At 38.7% G+C, this 24,654-nt stretch overlaps 1 protein-coding gene across 1 annotated transcript in view; it reads left to right on the forward strand.

Moving 5' to 3' along the window:
* The window catches only part of tbc1d32 (TBC1 domain family, member 32), a 134,104-nt gene that overhangs the window by 73,507 nt on the left and 35,943 nt on the right, over positions 1-24,654 (forward strand). The window contains exons 26-28 of the mRNA XM_041804760.1: positions 2,601-2,694; positions 2,778-2,903; positions 9,090-9,173. Coding sequence (XP_041660694.1) covers positions 2,601-2,694; positions 2,778-2,903; positions 9,090-9,173 — 304 coding nt within the window. The remainder of the gene's footprint in view (positions 1-2,600; positions 2,695-2,777; positions 2,904-9,089; positions 9,174-24,654) is intronic.

Genomic DNA, 24,654 nt, shown 5'->3' on the forward strand with positions numbered 1-24,654 from the left:
TAATGTGACAAATTCTCATGTTACAGCTCTAAACTTTTATATTAAGTCATATAAACCGCTAAACTAATAATATTCACATTATTGGACTGTTTTGTCTCCAAACATTTCTGTACACGTATTCCATCAACTGAGGATCTGTACTGACCGCGGTTATCATGGTTAAGATGTCGTTATTTTAAAAACAGCACTTTTCAGCTGAAATAAAGATGTTTGCTGCTTATTCCTTACTGATTTCTGTCACTGATCCTTTCTACAACTCAGCAAGTGGAGCAGCAGACTCACATTGCATGTGACGCCCCATGATGTCAACTGTCCACCCACCAAATGAGAGTACAGGTATCTGTGGAAATTGCAAACTATTTTAGGGTTTACCGAACCATACCACACCGTACTCAATCAAACAGGACCACCTAATATAAAAGCGGTGTAATGCTCACTCAGACAAATCTCTTCCAGAGATTTTTGTGTGTCAGACCTCTTGTCTCTTATGTTCTCCTTTAAATTCATGTCATCATTTATGGGAGAAGTGTCTTTTATGTGTAAAATAAAGCTTTAAAAACCATGAAATTATCTGTTAAAGACCCTGTAAAGTTAAATCCAAAATTTCCTCTATTACAGCCTCTATCTTTGGTCATTGCTTTATTTACCGCAGACACATTTTATTGAGTCTCTTCAGCATCTTGTAAAGCTGCACATGTATTTGAGTCTGTTGTAGACAGAGAAGGCAGAGGAGAGAGAGAGACAGCAATGTCTCCTGGTTCCTAAAAGTCTTCATTAATGCTGCGACCTGCAGACTTTTGACGGCCTCGCAGACATTCATAAACACACCTATAAAATATCCTAAATAAGAAAAACAAGATATTAGCAACAGAGGACAGAATCATTGCACAACTCTTTTAATAGGTTCCTAATAAATGTTCTGGGAACATATTTTATTTTGGGGGAATATGTCATTTATCAGTATGTCATTTATCAGTTTTAGTATTTCTTCAGTGAATCTTTCTGATGTGCAGTTTTGAAATAAATAATTATTGGATTAATCAGTTTTGGGTGGAAATGGCATAAGGAAAATCTGATTAGATTTTTGGGGTGATTCGGTCTGGATCCAGGAATTTTTTAAAGGATTCTGTACTATTTGGAGATAGGGCTGATGGCGGAGGTCTGCGCTGTTACCACTTTACACCAGGACATGGCAGACATACGTAACTTCAATCCCAGCAGCAGTGTGGGCGTGTTTCTATTCAAAGTTTTGGAGTTTATAGAGTTTGAAAGATGCATGCCCGGTCGAGGAGACGAGTCGGAGTGTAACAGAGAGAAAGGCAGCGAATTGTAGCGAGATTACTCACAATGCTGGGAGGAATAGAGGAATATTCACCCTCTGCCATGACTTCCAGTCATCCGGTGAGATCATGGGTGAGACTGTCAGTGCATTTATTGGCACCCCAAAGCCAATGCTTCGCCTCACCATGATTCCACCCCACTGGGAAGGGAGTAATCGGCAAATGCCTTGGTGGGGGGCACATGGGGATGGATCCAAGAATTTTTTAAAGGATTCTTCACTATTGGGAGATAGGGCTAATGGCGGAGGTCTGCGCTCTCCAAGTGCTTTTCTAGTTACTAGTAATGTATCAAAATTCAAACCCTGGCATCAGAACAACTCAAACAATGTACTGTAAAACCTTCAGTGAAGGTCTTGTTTGCTTTGAAAGTCATAAAGAGACATTTTTTTTCATTGCTGTATGCTCCATAACTACACAAAACTCTCCAAAGTGGCTTCAAGCACTGTTTTTAAGGAGGTCTAAATATAAGTACTTCAAATCATGTTCAGTGCAGAATAATTACCTTCAGCAGCGAGTCCCCAAGCTTTATTAGGATTGTATGCAATCATGAAAGCCTTACCCACATTCAGGGCGCTGTGCATTGTCAGAGCAGCACAGCACCTGAGTGGCAGGCTCAAATGCCAGCAGGGATTATCATGAACGGAGTGCAAACACAATGGGATAAAGAGGCCTGTCTCCTAAACCCCATTAACATTTAGAGCACACTATTTTGGCAAGTCACATGCTGGCTGTGGCTCAAAAGTTGTGGTTCCTTAAATGTAAGATATGACGTGTAATGAAAGTCGCAATAAATGAGAGGGCTGCAAAGAAAAAGGGAGTAAGAGAGGGAAGAAAGAGATAAATAGGAGGAAATAATTTAAGCCCTATGATTATGACCTAACTTGATGAAATGATACCATCTCAGTGCTAATTCCTCTCTTATTCATTCCTAAATGCTCTAAACTGATAGAAGTTTGAAATTATTTAGTAATCACATCAAAGAACATTTTCTTCAGACAGGAAGGATGTTAAACTAGAAATAAATGCCAACAATCCAACAAAATGATGCATCAGTAACCTAGCAGGCTTATAAACTGCTGCTATACCACCTGATCAGATAAATTAAGAAGTAAATCAAAGAAAAAAATCTGAATCATGCTGGTTTTAAAGGCCTGGAAACACTTCTACAGCAGGCAAAACTACTCAGTGTATGTTTGTAATGATGCTTTTTGGTGCTCAAACCTTGTGAGTCATCTACATGTCTTTATTTTCTCATTCCAGGGTGGGGATCCGTTCCCCTGGCCCATGTTTTCAAGCTACCCTCTGCCTCCCTGCTACACTTTAGACCCACCAAAGATTGATCACAAGTCAAAGGGTAAGAGAAACACTGACAAAGCTTTTAAGAGTAACTGGTACTTTATTGTGGTCGTTCTAACCAGCAGTTTTCCCATCCTACAGACTCTGAGATTGCCGCGTTTCTGGCTTCATCCAAAGACTCAAAGAATAAAGACAGCTGGATGGAGGAGTGCAGAAGACTGTATTGCAGAGTCATGGCATCCAAACCCAGCATCTTAACTGGAAAAGGTAAGCTACCAGTTCATTTGGGAGTTACAGAGCTGCTTATGACGCAGGGATTTGTGAAAGACAGCAGCACAGATTGAGTCTGCATGTTTCTCTGTAATGGGAGCAGAGCCAGGCAGACCCACACTTTTACCGAGCAAATAACACTGCCTCCCCCTCCTCATGTCAGAGTGGGGGTCGGTGTTTACTGCTTCTCTATTACAACAGGTTGACCTGCTCAAAGTTGTCTTTCAAAGGAGGTTTGTGGTTTAAAGAAGAGGGCTGTGGCAGTGATTCATAGGTATTTGCTGTAGCTCCCTACTCCCCAACACATTATATATCCTATCTTCACAATAAAAGTACCCATATATTATATTGTTGAAATGCTTCTGTTATGAAACAGCCATATCAGAAAATGGGGTGTTTTCAGAAGCAGCTTTTGTCACAGGAGACAAAGTTTCATCCCTCCATTCACATGAATCAACAAGTTAAAAATTGGGTTTTTGTAACTTGCAGTTATCAGCCTATGGATAGGAAGACTTCCAAGATTCTAGATACTTAATTTCAAGTTCAGTTAATTTCAAGATATTATTGCTACAATATCTTTATTATAAATCAGCTGCCCACATGCTCAACAAAACAGTCAGTGATGTTGAGAAGCTCTAGTAACATGCATCTCCAGGACCATGCAGAACTTTAAGACATGTTTGGGCCAAAACCTGAGGCGGAATTAAGATGTGTAGAAGCTTAGTAGGGAGTGGCACCATCTGATGGGAAGGAGGATCGACACAACCCCAGTCATATTTTGGATGTCCTTGCATATTACCAAGGGCATGGAAAAGTTATCTGCTTAGCCTGGAGTGAAAAGGTGGATGTGGCATGTAAGCACATCCTAGGGCAGTGGTTCCCAACCTGGGCACCTCTGGGGGATGCTGGGGGGAGGCACTCTGTCTGCTCCGATGTTTTCAAAATTAGATGTACAAGAATATTTTCTAAAACCATGATTAGAAATATTGTATTAGGGCCAACCTACAAGACTGAAAATGAAGCAAAGCTGTTAATTTTTTTAGTGAAAAAAGTTTTTTTTTTTTTTTTTAAAGATTTTTAAGTCATATATTCACAAGAAATCAAACTCAGAATTTCAGAATTTATAGAGTCTGAAATTTACAAGAAAAAATGGAAATTTCCAATTTTCAAAAGTCTTTAATCTTGACATTAGAAACGCAAAAATTTCAAGTCTTTAAAATGGTGTGGAAGGTGAAAAATGTACACGAAACCAAACTGAAAAAAGTGATTAGATTTTTGACTTTATAGTCTAAGAATTCTACATTTGGTTCATTTACATTTACCACTTTTAAAGTTTTTTTTTTTCTCGTAGATTAACAACTTTTTAAACTTGAAAATTTTTATTTTAGTTTTTTTTTTAATTAACAGATCCTCTTTAATATATTTTTTAGAGTGACCCTAATGCACCATCATAATAATGGATAGTTTATGGATCTTTTTCTAGAACAAATGTATGTAGGCCTGTTGTGTTAGGATTTTGTAGGTTTCAATTTTTCCAAGTAGGTTATGGGGGGTTAGCTTTTCTTAGACATGAGTAAGGGGGACCCTAAGGAAAAAAGGTTGGGAACTACTGGCCTAGGGTACCATCTGGGTGAGGAATAGGGTTGCCATGAGCCCCTGGTTGTGCTGTGGAAGTCACAAGGGCCCATACATGTGTCGAGCTTGACTCTGCCTCCCCAAGCCCTGGGTCATGGCACATTGGGCCCACAATGAACCCTAAGCACCCTACATGCAAAAATCATAGGCAAATGATTATATATTTCATTCTACTCCAGTTTGCCAAGATAATCTGTCAATCTTGTTTATTTTCCCATGATCTTAGTATCTTGGGAAAATAATCTGTTTTTATGATAATATGATGATTTCTTGAGATCTCCTGAAAACTACCAAAATGTACATGCTATAAGGGGAAATGGAGTACAGTATAATGTTTGCATGTATGTCCTCCCAGGGCTTCTGCTATGATGCACTTTTTAAACATATTTGTTTTATCCTTTCCCTCCATTCACACCTAAGGTTTGGTCCATTTAAGGCCAAGTTTAAGTCAAGTTAAATAAACTAGTACAATTGAAAATGTTCACATATTTGGATCATTAAAGAGATGTTGGTGGGTGAGAACCACTGCCCTGGAGGTCGCTGTTTCACATTGACTTCCGCCGGTCCTTCATTGCTGCTCCATCTGTCCTTTGGCAAGCTGTGCTCTTGTTATTGACTGTGTCTTTGCCGGGGTGGGCTGATGTCTTATATGTTTGTAGTATCTAACAACCCACACAAAATCCAGTAATAATTCCTCACAAAGTTTGAGTAAGGTTTTACTCTTTTTCAAAGTGTTCTTTTTTTTTCCCACCTTTTGCTGCTGTGGCTTGATGTGTCGGCTACATTGCTCATCACTGCTCCCAGGATTAGTGGCAGTGTTGCAGTATTTGGTCTGCACCAGTATGCTTCGAATTTATGGACAAAATATGGATGAAATTAATGTGAAGTAAGGACGCAAAGCTCCGTCTTTGTACGTTTCAAATGTAGAGAAAAGTTAGATGCCACAGGCAGTGAATCCTGAGATGAAGGTCATTCAAGGCTTTGGCTGCAGGAATGTGCGCACCTACATGTGATGAAAAACTCAAATGAGTCACTCCACTGTGACATAATAATATACCAACTAATAATTATTTGAACAAAACTGAACAAAAAATTACATGAAATGATAATACCAACTGTACTCCGGCATGGATTCTGTATTCAACTACATACTCTGTTGATATCTCCTTTTGTGCTACTGCAGGTGCCCCACGCACACCTCCACACTGAAATCACATAGATCTAATGCCCATGAACCTTTTAAAACTCCTCATCACTGCCATTGCCATTATAATGCCAGGGACGCCTACTTTTTAATCGTGGGAGTAAATAGCGGTGATTCAAGGAGGACTCAAACACATTCAAATGAGGGCTGACAGCCTCACCATTAATGCACACACTGTACCATGATTACTTCCCTTGATCAGTGCACTGTTGCACTCAGTCTTTAAAGGCATACACTCTCCGCTCTACAGAGCTCATTTAGGCCTTTTTAGTGGAAGTGCATGATTAAGATTTATTATCTGCTAATCTCCCCTCTGCATGTAAAAGTGCTATTTTATTTGGCATGTAATCAACCTCACAAAGATTATTTTTATAAAAGATATTTAATGGAGGAAGCTGTAGCATTTAAAGACCGCATTAACCTCCTTCCACTGTAATTTATTCAGCATTTTCTTACATCTATTTGTGCCCATGTAGACTCCCTGATTAGCACTTGTGTCTACTTGAGGCCTCTATACAGCTCTAAGACAAAAATGATGAAGTATACTATCTCTTCATCAAAACAGTCGTAATTAGAGGAGCCTGTTGAATACCACACAATCTTGCCAGCACATTGAATGCTTAATTGTCCTGTCTCAACAGCAGTAAGATGCCTTCACTTATGCTTAGAGTCACTTCATTGCAATATGATTAGTCTTCATTGTGTTATACATAGCATCTGTCACATGATTGCATTTGCTACATATTTTTATAGAAGTATAAGTTTTTATGCCTTCAGCTAAGAGAGTTTCTGTAAGAAGGCAAAGATTTGCAAAGATATAATTTAAAGAGAGAGCAGAGGTTATGTAAAATTCATTTATACTATTTCGTATTTACAGTAACAGTGTTTTCAAGTTTAAAATACAATTTCTTTTTTGTATTACAGTTTACCTTCAAAGCTGATACTTGACAAAAATCTCCCAGAGAGAGATAAGATATGCAAGTATGACTAGCTTTATCAGGTGTGCCTGCATACTTATACTGTTCCTAAGGGGGCCATAAAGTGTACCACATTGCGTCGTGTCATTTTGTTTCATGTATTGTGTTGTGTCATATCGTGTTGTTTTGTATCGTATCAGTTTTTGCGGTTCTGTTTCATATGATATTGAAAAGTATGGTATCATACAGTATTGTATGGTATGGCATCCTATCATATCCTTTCATATCCTGCTGCTGCATGGTATTGTATCACATAGTGATATATGGTTTGATATGCAGTAATATTGCATGTTATGGTATATTTTGTTATGGTATGGTATGATTTGGTATGGTATGTAAATTATGGTATTTATGGTATGTAAAGTACAGGATGGGATAGTATATTATGGTATGTTATAGTATAGTATGGTATGGTATATTATGGTATGGTATGTATGAATGTATGGTATGGTAAGGTATATTATGGTATGGTATGGTATGGTATGGTCAGGTATGACATGGTATGTTATGGTATGGTATGGTTTACTATTGTATGTTATGGTATGGTATATTATGGTATGGTATGGTATGGTATGATATGTCAAGGTATGGTATGGTATGGTATGGTATGTCATGGTATGGTATGGTATGTTATGGTCTATTATGGTATGGTTAAGTACGGGATCGGATCGGATTATATATTATCTTGTAGAAGGTATAATATACCATGGTATGTTAGGGTATAGTATGGTTACGCATGGTATGATGTATTTTACTATGGTATGGTCTGGTATATTATGGTAGGGTATGGCATGGTACGGTATGGTATGGTATGGTATGGTTTAGTATGGTATGTTATAGTATGGTATGGTATGTATGTATGGTATGTATGTATGGTATGTTATGGTATAGTACGGTATGGTACGGTATGTCATGGTATGGTATGCCATGGTATGTTATGGTATGGTTTGCTATGGTATGGTATGGTATTGTATGGGGTAGTATGGTATGTTATAGTAGGTATGGTATGGTATGGTATGGTTTAGTATGGTATGTTATAGTATGGTATGGTATGTATGTACGGTATGTCATGGTATGGTATGCCATGGTATGTTATGGTATGGTTTGCTATGGTATGGTATGGTATTATATGGTGTAGTATGGTATGTTATAGTAGGTATGGTATGGTATGGTATGTTTAAGTACGGCATTCGATGGGATTGTATATTATCTTGTAGAATGGTATAATATAGCATGGTATGTTAGGGTATAGTATGGTTTTGATTAAATTAGAGTAAGTGGTAGTAGTGTTAGCCACTTTAATGTCAGTGCATTCGAAAGGCTCAAAAATTAAATCTCTCTAACTCTGATGTAAAATTCAACCTTTATGTTTAATTTACCATAATACATTTCTGACAATGCCACCAAATCTTTTTATGGATTCCAAATTCTAAAGTAAGTAATAATGGAGTTTCCTTTTTTTTTTCAACTTTGATTGTATTTGATTGTGCTAATTAACTTAATGAAGTGGCCATTGAGTTTCATTTCATCTGTGGTAGTCACACTCTTATGACTGATTGCAGTCAAGATGGATGCCAATGCTTGGTAGGAAGTGGACATCAATTCTCATTTTAAACCAATTACAGGCTAATGAAAGTGCTTTAAAACTATTTAAATCAGTTTCAATTACACGGTACTTGGGTAAGAAATAATGGTCCTCTGTTTTTACTGAACGTATTTCCTTTTAATAAAGATAAGGACAGATCTAAAAAAAAGTGCTCTTCTTAGTTTCTTGAAAAATACTCTAGAAATCTAAATGCCAGAGAAATATAGTGCTATGATTTAAAAGTGTTGGTTTTTGAGTTGTATGATCTTTATCTCACAGAAATATTTCCCTTGGATTTTTGTAATAAGATCCTCTGTGACTGTGAATGGTTTTTCTACATTGGAAATGTGAAATGTCCTTTGAGCTATGATGTCAGAGTGTACAATCAGAACATCAGTCTCAATGAAGTCACATGTAGAGCCACTGTTATGATGGTATTTCTTTTCATGTTTTGTAGCCAAAGACACTCCCATGCTACGTTTAATGCTGCTTTACATCTGATCCATCATTGTACATCGTGCATCATTGTCTTCTTATGCCAACACGTCAGAGATTGTTTCATTAAACATGTATGATTCACCACAAGGGTTCCTTTCTGGGTCACTTTCAGTGTAAATGTGCTGCTTAACACTATAAATAATATGATGTTATCCTTCCCTATAAAAAGTAGAAGTAGAGAGGCTGATGTATTTGAATTCATAAATCTGATTATCTTTGAACTCAAGGTTTGTTGTAGCTGTCCTCGCATTAATCATGTCTTTGGGTCTGTTTTCTCTCCTTAGTGCTGGCTGACCTGCTGGAGACGGTCGTAGCTCATCTATCCAGCTCTGCCTCAGAGTGCTTCTTCGCTCCACCTCAGTACAAAGGTCAGTGAAAAGCAACATTTTCTGTTTTCTTCTCAACAATTTAGCCAGAGGAAAATAACCAAAGGGCGTCACAATGCACAGAGCGGTGAACTTAACCCTGACTCTGAGACCGGCTGAAAATCCACATAGAGACAAACAGAAGCAGTCAGAGGTAATAGAAGTTGCCTAAAGTGATTGAAATTTTGAATTCAGCATGTCAGAAAAATGTATAGGTTAACACTCCTCAGAAATGTAATTCCGAGGTCAGGGTCATCCCTGTAGACTTGCAGAAAAGGGGCAAAAGGTAGAGAAGTTCCTCCTCGTTTTTAGAGCAGTGTGTTACCCCAGGTAAAACTGAGATGTGTTTTTCATATCAAACGGATTAAAGATTTCAGGAGGTGATTGGAAGCCAGCGGGCTAAACAACCTGATCAGGCTGATGGCAGCCTCAAAAGTTGAATTAACTCAGCTAATTAATGAAAACAGAAAAACTTGCAAACTTTTCATTTTCCTAAAGGTAATAAAGTGTTAGGTGAATATTACCCCTGTCTTATTTCTAATACATTTTTATCTGAAAAAACTCTTTCCAAAAGTTTTTATTTCAGCAAAAAGAGGGTTGTCTTTTTGACCTCTCCCAAAAATACTCTCATTTGATTTTCTCTGAATTGAAGTAATGCATTTTTAATACAGCTTTCAGTGTTAACATGTGCTTAGTGATGCCAATATGGTGCAAAATCAACTAATGCAATCAATCTTTGTTTACATAGCACCAATTTATAACCTAAGTATTTTAAAGACACTTTACAAAGAGGACAGGTGTAGACTGTACTCTCTTAATTAGCCTATTACTATAAAGACCAGCATTAATTACCATGAGCTCAGCGCTAGCAGTATTTAACCCAGTGGTGAAAAAAAACCTTACCTTTAAAGGACAGGAATCAGAGCAGAACCAGACTCATATTGACAGCCATCTGCTGAAGCCGTGATGGGGTTGAAAAGGGCTAGAAAGAGGGGTAGAGGTGGGGGAGAAGCAGGAAGAGGAGAGGGACAAGAGAAACAACAAATCAACAGATGGAAGACAAATTTATGACCATTTTCAAATTTGCCTTCTATACTAGCAGCGCATACTGGTTTGCCCAAAATGTAGTATGCAGTATGCAGTATGCGAACAAATGCAAACATAGCAGTATGCCAAAAATACCCGGATGACGTACTGATTCGGGAAAATTTCACAGTATGCATCGGACCAGTCTGCTTCGCCTACTGTTACCCACAAAGCAAAGCGCCAGGTCAGAGTTCATAATGGTGGAGAGCGGCAAAACTTTCACCGGAGTGGCTGACAGTTACAAATGGAAGTGCCATTACTTTTTATCTTCACCTTTTTAACATGTACTATAGCCAAGTAAGCTGTAATGGGGTAACTGTTGTTTTTGTTTTGCCATTACGGCTCGTAACGGCCGGAAAAGTGCTGTCAAGTGTGTCCTTTCACTACACTATACATGCTAAGCTAAAAAAAAAAACAGCTATAAAAATCCTGAAAAATCAAATAAAAACATCTCCCAGATTTTTTCAGTAAATGGATGGAAAACACTGTAGTGTCGTTTGCAATTGACCATGGTATACCGGAAACCAACTAAACCGGGCCAAGCATACTGCACAATAACGTCTGACTGGCAGTCATACTGCATACTACTGTCGAACGCAGTACGCAGTGCGCGATACATACTGCATACTGCGTTTGGCAGGAGTATGCATTAGGCCAATTCGAAATGGCCTAAGTTAAACAGAAGAAAATTTATGTACACTAAGTTAAATTTTATGTTTTATATTGCTCATCTTATTTTTAAAAATTGCTCTTTGTTTTTCTTAGCTATCTCACTTACTGCTCTTAATTGTTATTTCCAGTCATTGTCATTAATCTACATCTCTATGTCTGCTTTACGCTAAGCTTTTTTTTAACCTAAAGGTATATTTTCATGATTTTTATGCATTTGTTGGCATTGGATAGAGTCAGAAACAGGTATGAGAGAGTGGGAGAAACATGTAGGTAAGAAGCCACAGGCTGGACATGAACCTTGGCTATCCATGCATTCATAGCACTTACGGCTTTTCTAGTGAGCCTGGAACTTGGATGACTTTCAGGAGCCTTTAAACATTAAATTCACACCAGAAACTTGGACATTGAACATCTTTTTTCAATTTTTAATCCAGATAGATTCTGTGATATGGCCCTCTTTGTCACTGCAGACAGGAACTGCTCTGAATAATGGCACAAATAGAGCTAACCGAAAGAAGTACATGGACTTTTTTGTAAAAATATAAACATTTTGTCACAAAAGGATTCCTTTTTTCACTTTTCGATCTCAAAGAGCTGGAAGAACGAGTTGCAAAAAAAATCTTGTTATTTACTCTGTGTCAAACATAAGAATCTGAGTTTTAGTTTCTGTTTAGTTTTTTCTTCTCTCTTTATAGTCCCATTATTAAAAAAATAACAAGTGACATTACTGCAGCACACATATTCTTAAAGCCCAGGTTGTCCTGAAAAAAGGATGTTTAGTGCTTGATTGTGCACAACAGGGTTGATGTTTTACAAGCTTTTTAAGATAGCATGTCCAGGTACGAAAAAATGGTTAAGAAAATAGGCTTCAGAGGGTTAATGTTGGGAGCCATTGTTGCAGTCTTTCAAGCAATTTGATGGCATAGATTAAAACGAGTTGCGCTGTCATTTCAATCATAACCGAGGCAGTTGGTTATAAATATAGTTATTAGTAGGGCTGGGTATTGTTAAGAACCTCACGATTCAATTCGATTTTGATTGTTTAGGTTGCGATTCGATTTGATATCGATTCGATTCAAAATTGATTTAAATGCTTCAATGTTGATTCAGTAAGAAGTAGAAATACACAAATAACCTGTTGACAATTTTTTGATAACTATTTTCATGTCCATGTGAACATATTTGGTAAGTCACCTCACATTTTTTAGCAATAAAACATCTGAAAATAAAGATTTGCACAATAATAACTTATTTGTGCATATGGAGTAACTTAAATAATATTTCTGTTCTCTTGGAAATTGTGATAAACCTCACATAACATGATTATGGTTAGTTGTTTGGTCGAGTGTGGCCTCCATCCATACAACGTGAATTACACACACAGCGACCCCCACTGGCCAGGAGGTGAATTGATTCAGAGGATTTGCTGAATCGATATTGAATTGGGGGAGAAAATATTGCGATGCATCGATTAATTGATATTTTTACCCACCCCTAGTTATTAGTTATAAAAATATCGAATTTCTATGGATTTGATAACTGTTGGAACTTCAATAGGAAGTAACTAAAGAATGGGAAAAGTGATTTTTTTTATTAGTAAAAACATTTCAGGGCAAATTCCACATATTTTACCTGTAAAGAATTATTCTAAAAGTAAGCATCATGAAATAGCTACATCTCTATGCAGTCATTTAATTCTCAGTTTAAAACACTGCTATTACTGCTTCACACTAACAATATAGACTTAAAAATGGTGTTTTGAAATGCAAAATAATCACATTTTACAACATCCAATTAAAATTATGATTAACTGTGATCAAATACTTTCGTCCTGCCACATTAGGGTTGGATCTGTGTTTTCAAAACTAAATAATTGCTTGAAAATTATATTCAAACATGATTCAATGGGATAATATGAAGCTGCTCAAATAATGTTTTGATACCTGTGCAATTACCAGGGGGGCACTGATGAGTAAAATGATTATAATAATGAAGCTGCAGATGCTTTAAGCAAAGAAGGGGATGAACCAGAGTGCAGAGATCACACAGAGAGTCAAAGCACAATTTGAAGGCATTGATGTAGCAAAAAGACAACAGCGGGAATGCACAGAATAAAAGGTAGTGCTGTGATGAAAGGGGATTTTTTTGGCAGGGAGTAGAATAAACTTGAATTTACTAATAAAATGTGGATAGATTTTTCTGTTTGGCTAGTAAGTCTTAGAGGTTTGTCAGGCCCAAGTTGGATAAATGTTTGCGCTTTGTGTCTTGTCACAAAAACAAACTTTCCTGATTTTTGACTGTGTTTTGGTGCAGCTGAAGGACACGCACACACAAGCACAGTCGGCTTATCAGATTAGGAGTTTGTGGCAATATTTACAAGGAGTCAGCCAGCATTGCCAGCAGAATTCACCACCACTTAAGAGAAGGATAACAAAACAGTGGAAGTTTTGGAAAGAAATGGCAGCAACGAAGCCCTCAGATTTACTTCTTTATCTGATTACAAGTACAGTTAACTGCATTTTTTAAGGATCGAGGCTTTATGAATTGTAGTCTGGGCTTTAATTGAGAAACTAACTGGGTTAGTTTTACGTCAGGTTTCACTGCGGTGTCCAAATGAAAGGTACTAAACCTTTTACCATATCAACTAACTGAAAATTACAGAAATATATTTGTATACACTGCTTAAACTGATTTGTTATTTTGGTTCGTTTAAACTATGCTTGACATCTGGAGTTTCCATCCTGCCATCCTGGTGAATTAAAAGCTATATTAAGTCCCTCATATTGTGTGTCCAGAGGAGGAAGATAAAGAAAATAAATGAGCACAAAATAGGCCTACCTGCAGACCTCCAGCTGTGAGAGAGATGAATAGAGTGGTGTCACTTGCTGTAGTTTTTTGAATTGTGAAATAGAGACAACAAATACAGCAATACTTCAACCTTTCTAATAAAAGTCATGACAGTTTGTACCCACTTCACTTGTACAGTGTGAATATATAAATGGCGCATGGTAGTCCAGCTTCATAAACCACTCTGTTGCAAAGTGTGGGCTGACATTCCACCATGACTCTTATAGAGTTGGCTTGAAATTCAGTTTACTGCTGGCTTTACCTTTTTTTCTCCCAGGATGCAGTTATTGACTAAAATACATGGTAGCCTAATATCAGCACTATTCACTGTAGTGACTGACATCACAATCCTGGCATTTCTGCAAAAGAACTACAAAATATCACAACAAAATGGATGAAGAATGAGAGGAAGGGCAGTTTAGGTTGTGTCAGTGGAGATCAAGTAGATTGCACTTAAACTGTGTTAAATAGCCAGAGAGTTAGAAAACACTCTTACAGCTTTAAGTACAGACTCTAAAGGTCACTAAAATAGTGGCACCTTCCTTATTGTTAAAGCAATTACTGCACCAGTCAAATACATTTAACTTTCCTCTATTCTGTAACTTAATTGATTTTAATGGAAATGCATTGCCCGTGGTAAAAGCTTTGCTCCTTCTCTATTGCTTTCTGAGAATAACCCTTTTAACCCTTTTTTACAGATTTCCTAGAGGAGTATACGGTATATTAAGAGATTAGCCAGAATGCTTAAAAACATAGATTTTATTTACACCAAGTGAGATTCCATTGGGAGTTTGTACTATTGTCACTGCAACTATTCTTTTGCGGTATATCTAATTTCTCGTACACATATTAGTGCCAGATATTATATACCATAGCCAGCGCAGGCTTTCAAGTCCTCAACAGAACTAAAGTGGGTGCAAAACTAAAATAACATTAACAGAGCTATAGCTGTAAAAGTGCACGCTCTCTTCTGTCCAAAGTTCTATAGTTCTGTTATTATGGTTGATGCAGGAACATGAGTAGGTGTGATAAAAAGATAAAAGCTTGCTGTCCTGCTGATTGAAATTGGTGGTCAGATGAGTAACATCATTTATTATTATTTTCTTAGCTCAGTTTAACTTAAATGTTGCTTTTTTTCAGGCCTAACCTTTAAAGCTATGTTTATATGTTCTCAGTCGCATGTTGGCTTCATGTCACAGAAGACTGAGACAGATCCCCCATAAAAAAACTGAATTTGTTGCCATCCAAAAGCTGCTATTTTAATTCAAATTCCATTCTGGCCCTAAGTGGTATTCAAGGATGGGTGGGGAGACTCTTACAGGTAAAATTAGAACATTAAAACATTCAGGGAAGAAAAAGAAAAGATGCAACAAAAACATTAACACAGTACCAAAAGAGAAAGAAAACTATGACTTCAGATATTAAATAAGTGATCATAATACACATACAGTACTGTGCAGAAGTTTTAGGCATGTTTGGGCCAAAATCTGAGGCTAAAGTAAGGCGTGTTATGGCGAGTACACCCACCTGAGGGCCCCATTGGGCAGGAAGGAGATTGCCACAACTCAGGTCATGCTCTGGATGTCTTTGTACATTATCAAGGGCATGGGAAAATAATCTGATGAAAACAAAACAAAAAACACAGCTTTAGAGCGGAGTTATGGGTAGATGTGGCGCTTAAACATAGCCTAGGGTACTGTTAGGCCGGGTAGGAGGGTTGCCACAACCCCCTGGTTGTCGTGTGTATTTTCGAAGCATCTGAAAAGTGTTGGTGGTTGCTGGGCGTTTTACCAGGGGTGCAAAGGCCTGGAAAAAAGAAATGCTGTTAAGCTCGACCTTGGCTGCTGAGCGACACACGTACATGTCAAATGTGTCGACACTGACTCTGGCAGCCCCCCCTCCTCTCTTCAGCCCAGGGATGTGGAACATCAGGACCTGTGAAGAACTCAGGCATAGAAATACCAGGATATAACAAGAATTGTTTCAATGGTTAGGCTGTTTTACTAGTTTTTGGTACACTTAATGAAAACTGTATTCTGTTTGAATTTTAGATGGAAACTCTTCACCTTCATTATAAAAGAGCTTTTTCTATGGTCGTGGTGTGTTAGTCTGCTATTGTAGGAATAAATCCTAGAGTAATGTAGTTTCAAAGATGTAGTGTGGACTTTGTTATGCTTTATAAGTCTGTTTACACATTCAGACAAAGTCCCAGAGATACCGAGGAAATTAAAGCAGAAGATTTTGTTATAAATGAGTCGACTGTTGTTTGTGGCTGAGAAAGTTTCGTCTAAAACAAGACCATGGAATCTACTCATTATGCTGTTATTAAATGTTTAATTTATTGAAGTCCAAAGACATGTCAGCTTCACTTCTTCCTTTGAAAACTTCAGATATTTCTCTGCAGTGTCCTGAAGTCTTTTATCAGCTCTGTCTCTATCAGTCTATCAGCTCACAGACACGTCTCCTCTGAGGCTCGCTGATGAAGAATCTTCATTCTGTCTGTTTGTTTGGATGACTTATTTATCTAAGTTCACACTCACTCTTCAAAGTTGTTGATTTTCTTTCGTTTTGTGACATTTTTAGAAATCATTCATGCTCATTTGCATATTTTTATAAACTTTGAACATTTTTAGGGTCTAGTTCTCCCACCTGACCTGCCCACTAAGAGTTCTTGTGTTTTTATTCCAGTCCAGTGCTATGCATTTATTAACCATGTTCAAAAATTATATATGAGATCAAATTTAGTCAAATTTTGTCCTAAATTCATAATGCTTAGGATCATATCTGCAGGGCCTGAAAAGTACAGGAGCGCTTTTGTTTTTGCCCAAACCCCCCAAAAGCCAAAACTCCTGTAATAAATTGTGTACGACTACATTAAATAAGAACATGAGCAGCAAAATAATTCATAACTCTAGACCTGTGCGCTCTAGTCATTCTGAATTAGTGATATAAAAGCATGAGTATCCTGTTGATTTAAAATATATCATTAATATGACATAAGTCTCAAGGTGCCAGTTGAGAGAACAGGAATAAGAATCTTTCATGAGTTTTTGCTGATCTAAACTACTGTTCAAATAAAATCACAACACATGCAACATTAATAAAAGCTCATTAATTTATTACAACAGGAAAGTATGATTGTTTTGTCACCCAGAAAGCCACTCTAAAAGTAGATCCCATGCCGTTTGCTTCAGTAGCTATTCTTGGTTTCTGTTTCCTTTTTGTTAAACTCAGACACTAGAGTCTCATTCATGAATTTATAAGGTTCATTTTGATGTTTGAAGAAAGTTTGTCTTTTTTGATGTTTGTTTTGCTGAGTTTTGTATCAAGAGTCTCAACAACTTCAGCACAAAAGGGAAAGTCGGCCACAAGAGTGAAGAGACAGAAAAACACCAGGATTTTTCTGTAAAGATGTTCTCAAGGCAAGGTTTAAGACAGATAAAAAAAAATACTCTGTGTCTTTAGTATTTTAACAAATAAGATGAGTAGGTCATTGAAGGACTCTTCAGACTCTTTAGAGTGCCTTGCTGCTCCAGTTGTTCGTTGCCCAGCTGTTCTGATGTAGTCTTCTATTTCTGTGCCCAGGTAGACAAACATCAAATACAAGAGGCTCTCAAAAACTAAACTCCAGCAATTCACTTCAGAAAGTTACATTTCCATACACTCCAGATTCATCTCATTCAAAGTGACACATTTCAAGACTTTTATTGGTTTCACCTTGATGATTAGTAACCTTGCAAAGCAGATGGATACGCCCATCTCCTTGTTTTTCACTGGCGAATCCATCTTGCAAAGCTCCCATCTGAACCGTTTGGGTCTGGTTAGAAAGTGACAGGACCAATCAGCGACGAAGGGCAGTACTTTCAGGCGCAGCAGAGTCGTGACGTTAACAAGCAGCAGCAAGAGCTGGTGCAGTTATGGAGGAAGAGATTAGCATGGATGTTGCTAAAGCGCCAGTTTTATCAGAACTTGACAACATTTCTTTGTTAAAAGAAGAACAAAGAACAGCAGTGTGTTGTTTTTTCAAAAACGACAAAAATTGAGTACTTACATGTCTATAGTCGTCATGTTTTGCGTTATTCGTCAGTCTACGTCACGTGTTCTGTTGCTCTGAACGTTCATCCAATCACCCTCTGAGTGTTTTTCAAAGCCTCTGCCTTTTCTCAAACCTTTCCTATTGAAGCTTTTCCAGATGGATGTATGAAACACATCCATCTGGCATGTCAGGTTAGATGATTAGTTAAAGCTCAAAAAATCAAAATCCACCTTCAAAATTTCATCATGGAAAAGTCCAATTTGCAAGGCTCACTGAGCTTTTCACTCTGGTTCAGTACACACAACTGCAACCATGAGGAAGACTACTGACTTGGCTTTTGTCCATGGTCATCCTCCACAAGGGGGGTAAGCAACAGCAGGTCACTGCTGAAGGGCTGGCTGTTCTCAGAGGCCATAGCGAACCATAGACTGTTCAAAGAACTGGACAAAGCCTGAGTGACATAAGCCTTTTGATTACAATAGGTGGACTCAAACAGCTTTTGAAGCCAATCCAAGTCAGCTTCCTTATTGAAATGGCTGTCTCAACCTAACTTTGGATCAACCTAACATCAGACAAGAGCCCGCCCACTGAGCTCGACTTGCTGTCAGCTAAGCTTACACTAAAGCTAGCACTCTGGTTGACAGAAGGGTAGTGTCTACCTGAAAAGCTATCTATCAATCAAATGAGACACACCAACCAGTTTGTAGTGAGGTTTTTCCTATGTATAGTAGAAACAATTGTGATACAAAAAAATTCACCCCCAGTACAGTGTGAGGACATGAAGACATTAGCTAATGAGACACGTTTCATTTTTTTTGAACCAGGCTGTGAACCAGTTTATTTCTAAATAAAATGTTGTGTACATGTGTACTTCTGCATTGGCCTTATTTTTCAAGACCGGAGGTTGCCATTTGGTATCAAAGCATATTTATGGAAAGTTGAACGGCAGGGGAAAGTGTGGTAAGAAAAGGAGCACAGGCAACAGGGATGAGCTCAGCCTTCAGAGGGTTGTCAAACAAAGCAGATTCAAGAACTAAAGGGAGCTTCACAACGGGTGGAATTGTCGGTTTCTTCCCCTCTGCTGTCAGCTCAGAGTTCTGTTCCTTATACTGACAGCAGAGGGAACACTCTGTTCTTGTGGCAGCCTCAAAAAGTCCATGTCTAGTGAGAGAAGTCAGCTGCAGCTTTACCTGCACGCCTCAGAATCCTGGAGGTCATGGAGAGATGGTGGATTTCAGGCAGTCAACCTCTCTGCAGAGCAGTTGCCCAGATGGGTTTGAAATAGGATAGGTACGATAGATATGTGAAACAGTCTTTGTGATGTGTCGGGCACTGCAATCGAAGGTTCATTAATGCGAAGCACCATACTTTTGTTTGTCCACCTTCAAAATAAAAGCACCAGATGTCAAGCTGCATAGGGAAACTGAAAATAAAAGAGAAGAAAATTAATATTTAATGAATGGGAGGGTCAGTTGTCCAATGCAAAGCAATAGTTGACCTGCTGCAAAGAACAGAAACATATTAGAGCTGACACTGATGTGGATGGTTGTCAACATCATTGCATTATACATTAGTGCATCCCTAGTAAGGACATGTCAGATCTAAATTGGGTGCTCAGAAATTTTCTTAAAAACACTTGTGTCAAAATTTTCAGATATATATCTTTCAGTGTCATTCCTCAAACATCAAGAACAGGGGTGGCCTGGCAGCCAAATGCGGCCTACAGTCTAATTTTGATTAGCCCACCTGCAAATTCTTGAAATAAAATTAAATATGGCCCACATTTGAACAAGAAGCTTGTTCTTGACTGTACTGTACTTCACAGTTTCAGCACAATAAGTGTGTTTTTGTGACTAAACTGAGACAACAATGTAAGAATACTGGCAATCAAAATAATAGTATCTTGTTTTCCAACTCCCTGAATGGTTTCAGCAGCAAATAGCAGTACTAATAATATTAGAGTGGCTGAGCTAGTGGCAGCTAGGGCCAAACAGGGCCCCTTGAAATCTGATTGGCATCCTCAAAACCAGGAAATTATTGTCCATTTGCCTTGTTATCCATTAAATTGGACATTTAGTGTTAGGTCAGGCAGGCCATGGAGTCAAGCTCTGCCCAGATCAGCTGATCTAATGCAAGCCCTCATCTGCCGATTCATGCTGCCTTATTTAAACTACTCGTGCCTGGGCACGCCCTGCTCTTCCTCCACCCCAGCTCCTCCTTCATTTTGCATCTAACTTAATCAATGTTGTTGAGTTGTCACCAAGCCTGCTCTGCTCTGAAGTTTTTGCTGCTTGTCTCCCTGCCTTATGCTAGGAACATGTGCTGTTCCTGTTTGATACTTTCCGCATAAGCTTATGGTAGGGCAGGGAGATCCCAGAACAGCCACATCATTAAACATAAAGGCATTCAGGCATACCCAGTCAGTAAGCATATCTTAACCTACATTATACTGGTTTTTCAAAATTTCCTGATATATTTCTGTATATTGCCCTCAGTGGAAAAAAGTTTTGACACCCCTCATAGAGGATGCAAGAAGTGAAACCATTCATGAGAGAAGAGGGACTTAAACAGACCAAAAATGTTATTTGTTAAATAATGGCTATGCTTTTAGAGAGGACAAAGCAGCAAAAAAAAAAAAAAGTCCACAATCAGGGCATTTAAAGTCTGGTAACAAGTATGGTCTCATCTGTGCCACTGCTTGGGAAAATGATTCAGTGGTTAAAATGACACAAAGAAGCTACTGAATAAAATCCATGATCCTGATAGAAAATGGTTTAACACCCTCTGCTCCTGCACCAAACCCAGAATCAGTTATGAAATAGCGGTATTAGCCTACGCCTCTACATCTCTTTATTGCTCTGAAATGAAGGTTCTCTGGTGTCCCTTCTATTTCATGTTCTCTCTCTCACACACACTCTCACTCACACATGACCAGCTTTTCCATTTTCCCTCTAATATTCCTCCCACCAAATAGCCTCTGAGGAGCCCAGACAGCTGTCATGGCTCTTGTTGAATTGTGCAATCTCCCAGCTACATGTGTGTGAGCCTGCGCCTGTATGTATGTTTAGGTGTGTGTGTGCTGTAGGCACCTCTTAGCGTTTGATTGACGCTCACTACAGTCCCAGCCACTCTGCCCTCCTCGAGTGCTCCCATTGTACGGAGCGAGCAGACTCATTTGGCGAGTATTAACCTCTGTCAGTTCACTGTTGTGAGTTGTATCTCCTCACACTTCATGGCCCTGAATCATTGAGGCAGCTGTCCAGCAATCTCATTTATTTCAGCTGCTAGTTGAAATTGGGTGGCTGTGAAAACAAAGAGAGAGCGGCCTTAATGCTGACTATTGAATCTTGATAGCTCAGATGGAGGTCTGGGCTTTTTCAAATGAACCATTATTTAAATAGGTTCTATCAGCACTTTCTAACTCTGGTTCATGCTAACTTTTCTTGTGTTTTCTTTCCTTAAGAGCCAGAAATCTACAAAACACAAGGCATTTGTAGACATACAGGTGCATCCCAAAAGGTAGTTGTCCAAGAAATAATCATTGTCATCCTCGATGACAATACCACCGAAGGTCACTGCTGAAAGGGTCTTCAGAGGATTGTCACACAAAGCAGATTCAAGAACTTAGGAGAGCTTCACAAGGAGGAGACTGAGGGCTGGAGTCAGTGGATCAAGAGCTACCATACACAGTCAGGCCCAGAAACTTGGCTCCAAGTGTTGTGTTCCTAGTGTCAAGCCAGTCCTTGGTAATATTCTCAGCTTTTCCCCTGGGCTAAGGAGAAAAAGCACTGGAAGAAAGTGCATCCCTTCTCCAAACAGCTGAAATATTCAATGTTCCTATCAAAACCTTAGTTTTCTTTTCTTAAACTGACATTTGAACTCATCATGATGTTTTATTTACTTTCATCAACAGCCATTTCACAGAGCTGAATTTGAACATACACCATATAGACAGAAGTACTTGGCTACCTGTTAATTATTGAATTCAGGTGTGTCAATGGGCTCTATGCATGGCAGGGGGTGGCATACTTCCGGTGGAAAATAAGGCTGCTTCACAACTTCTGCCCATCGATACGTGCTAAGTCAAAACAGAATCTAAACCCTCCTATACTGCCTTAATTTGTCCGTTTTGTTGGTTTTTTGTTTTGATTGTTGTTTGTGTTTACTCTATCATCATCGCTTGGCATCCAAACATGCTAAAATGATGTTTCAAAAACAGGTTAAAAGCTCCTCTGGACATCGTTGCTGCGTGCTGCAATGTACATCTTCAGCTAAATTTAACTCATCATTGACAGTCAGCTCAGGTAACTCATGCAAACAGCGAGCAAACCGCAACGAATTTGCCGTCATACGTCTTTCCTTTTCTCCCGACTGGAAGTGTGGGAGCGGTCTAATGCCAAATGCGGAAGCAGTTCATGCATAGAGCCCATTAGACACGTTGCCAGAGTTGAATAATATCATGCGGTCTCCAGTTGCAGACATTTGTGATACATGATGGGTCGTTCTGAAGAGCTTGGTGACTTCAAGTGTGGTACTGTAATGGATGACACCTTTGCATTGAGACAAGTAAGACCTTGCTGGATATTCCACAGTCGACTGTAAGTGATATTATTAGAAAGTGGAAGCATTAAAGTGTTAAATCAAAGCTGGATCAACAACTGATAAGAGGCATGGTGTGTCAGCTCAGCTGATTCCAAAGCTGAAGAGTTCCAAACTTCCACTGGCATTAGTGTAAGCACAAAAACTGGATTCCATGGCTGATAGCTGCACTTGCACCTCACATCACCAAGTCCGATGTCAAGTGTTGGGTGTAATGTGTAAAGCACAAGACACTGGACTGTGGAGCAGTATAAATGTGTTCTGTGGAGTGACAACATTTCGATGTTTGGCAGTCAGATGGGCAAGCCTGGGTTAGGCAAATGCAGAGAGAATGCTACCTGCCTGACTGCATTGTGTCAACTGTAAAGTTTGGTGGAGGAGGGATTATGGTATGGGGCTCTCTTTCAGGGTTGGTGCTAGGCCCCTTATCTTCAGTGAAGGTCAATCTTCATGCTTCAGCATACCATGACATTTTGGACAATGCTATGCTTCCTTTGTGGCATGCTTCCTTTTAACTGCCGTACCTGATTCAGTGAAGAGGACTGTCCTACCGCAGCAGCCAGTATGATCGTTCATCTTTTTTCTAATACTTGATTATATTATTGTACAATGCATAAAGGTTATACCCCTGCCAAAATAGGCTTACAAGGCCTCAATATTGATATGAATATAGATAATAATATGACGGGTCTGAAAAAAAGGTTGTAGTGAGCATGCTCCTATAACTTCAGTGTTGCTTTTTGGATGTTTTGAATTCAGTAAGGACCCGGTGCAAACACAGGTGCTGTATAAAACATGAAAAACAGATGATGATGATGAAGAAGAAGTGTATTTTCACTAGTTTGTACTGTGTAATATTTACTTATTTATCTCACTTATTTTCAATATTTAACAACGCTATCACACTCAGCAGATTTCTATCAAATCATGCAGGCCGACTGGACACTCTTCTAACACACAGAATTATGTTTAGAGGCTTTCTTTGTCATCAAATCTCAGTTTCATGTTTATTTTCAAGGCTTTACACATTTGTTTTTGTGTAACATGCCAATAATGGAGCGTCTTTTCAATGCCGCACGCTCATTTTGAAGGATTTTCCTTTAATGTGTCTCATCATAATGACTCCTTCTCCAGATCCTCTCAATGCTGCAGGCGTCTTTGTTTTGCACTTTTTGTTTTAATTTCCCCAAAGCACTGAGGATTTGAAGGATTTTGGAAACTGAATCGACTCTGAGCTAAAACACAGATCCCTTAGATTACTCTTCATAACTTTCACAGCTGCTTAGATTTGCAATTAACAACAGATTGTTTCAACTATTGCCAGAGATAAATTTCATGTGCCTGCTTTTAGCAGTTGCTCTTTTAAATTACAGTTAAATTGTTGAATTAGAGTTACTACAAACTGTAAAATAGACACCAGCAGCTCAATACCGACGAGACAGGAGGGGAGAAGAATGCAGAGGGAGGGGATAAAAACAACAAGAGAGCATTCATCTCCATTAGACGGTAATTGCCATCAGCAAGAGGTTTTTAGAGATGTTAATATGAGAGGGGAGAAGGGTGAGACAGAATACAGCTGGAGTTGTCTTGGCAGTGGTTCATACACTCATCACAAGCCATTTTCTCTCAATTATTACAAGATCTGATGGCCTGTGATTAATCAGCAGAGCTCAGCTGTGATTTTTTTTAACAGTAACAATGCTGAATTATCGCTCAGATATCCATATTATCATTTCTCCCCTGAATATTTCTGCACCATTAGTCTGTAAATTGGATTTTGAGCTTTCCTTGCCACTTATGTCGCTGGATAACACTTTCCGTATTAATTGTTAGAAAATTCACATCATCACCACAAAGTGGCAAAAGCCGGGGATCCATTAACACAAACACAATAAGATCCTTTTTCCCAAAAGCCTGAATGCAGCAGAGATGTCTCCCAAAACAAAACACCCATCCTCCTCCACTGTTATTGCTTCATTCATCGTTCTCTCCACACAATTACAACTGCACCTCCAAAAACTAATATATTTTTATGTTTCTGGACACTTAATGGAGCAAAGTAAGAGCCCATGAGAGTAGCTGGTGAGACTGATAGCTCTGCGTTCTGAACAAAGCCGCAGCCTGTGGATCTAAAGCCGCTCTGCTCCAGTATTTTTCAGTGCTGCTGTTGTATCTCGCTCCACAGATAAAGATAAAGTCCTGAGATAAAAAGCTTTCTCACAAGGCTCAAAATTTCACACTGCA

This window comes from Cheilinus undulatus, linkage group 14 (genome assembly GCF_018320785.1).
Source record: "Cheilinus undulatus linkage group 14, ASM1832078v1, whole genome shotgun sequence".
Taxonomy (NCBI): Eukaryota; Metazoa; Chordata; class Actinopteri; order Labriformes; family Labridae; genus Cheilinus; species Cheilinus undulatus.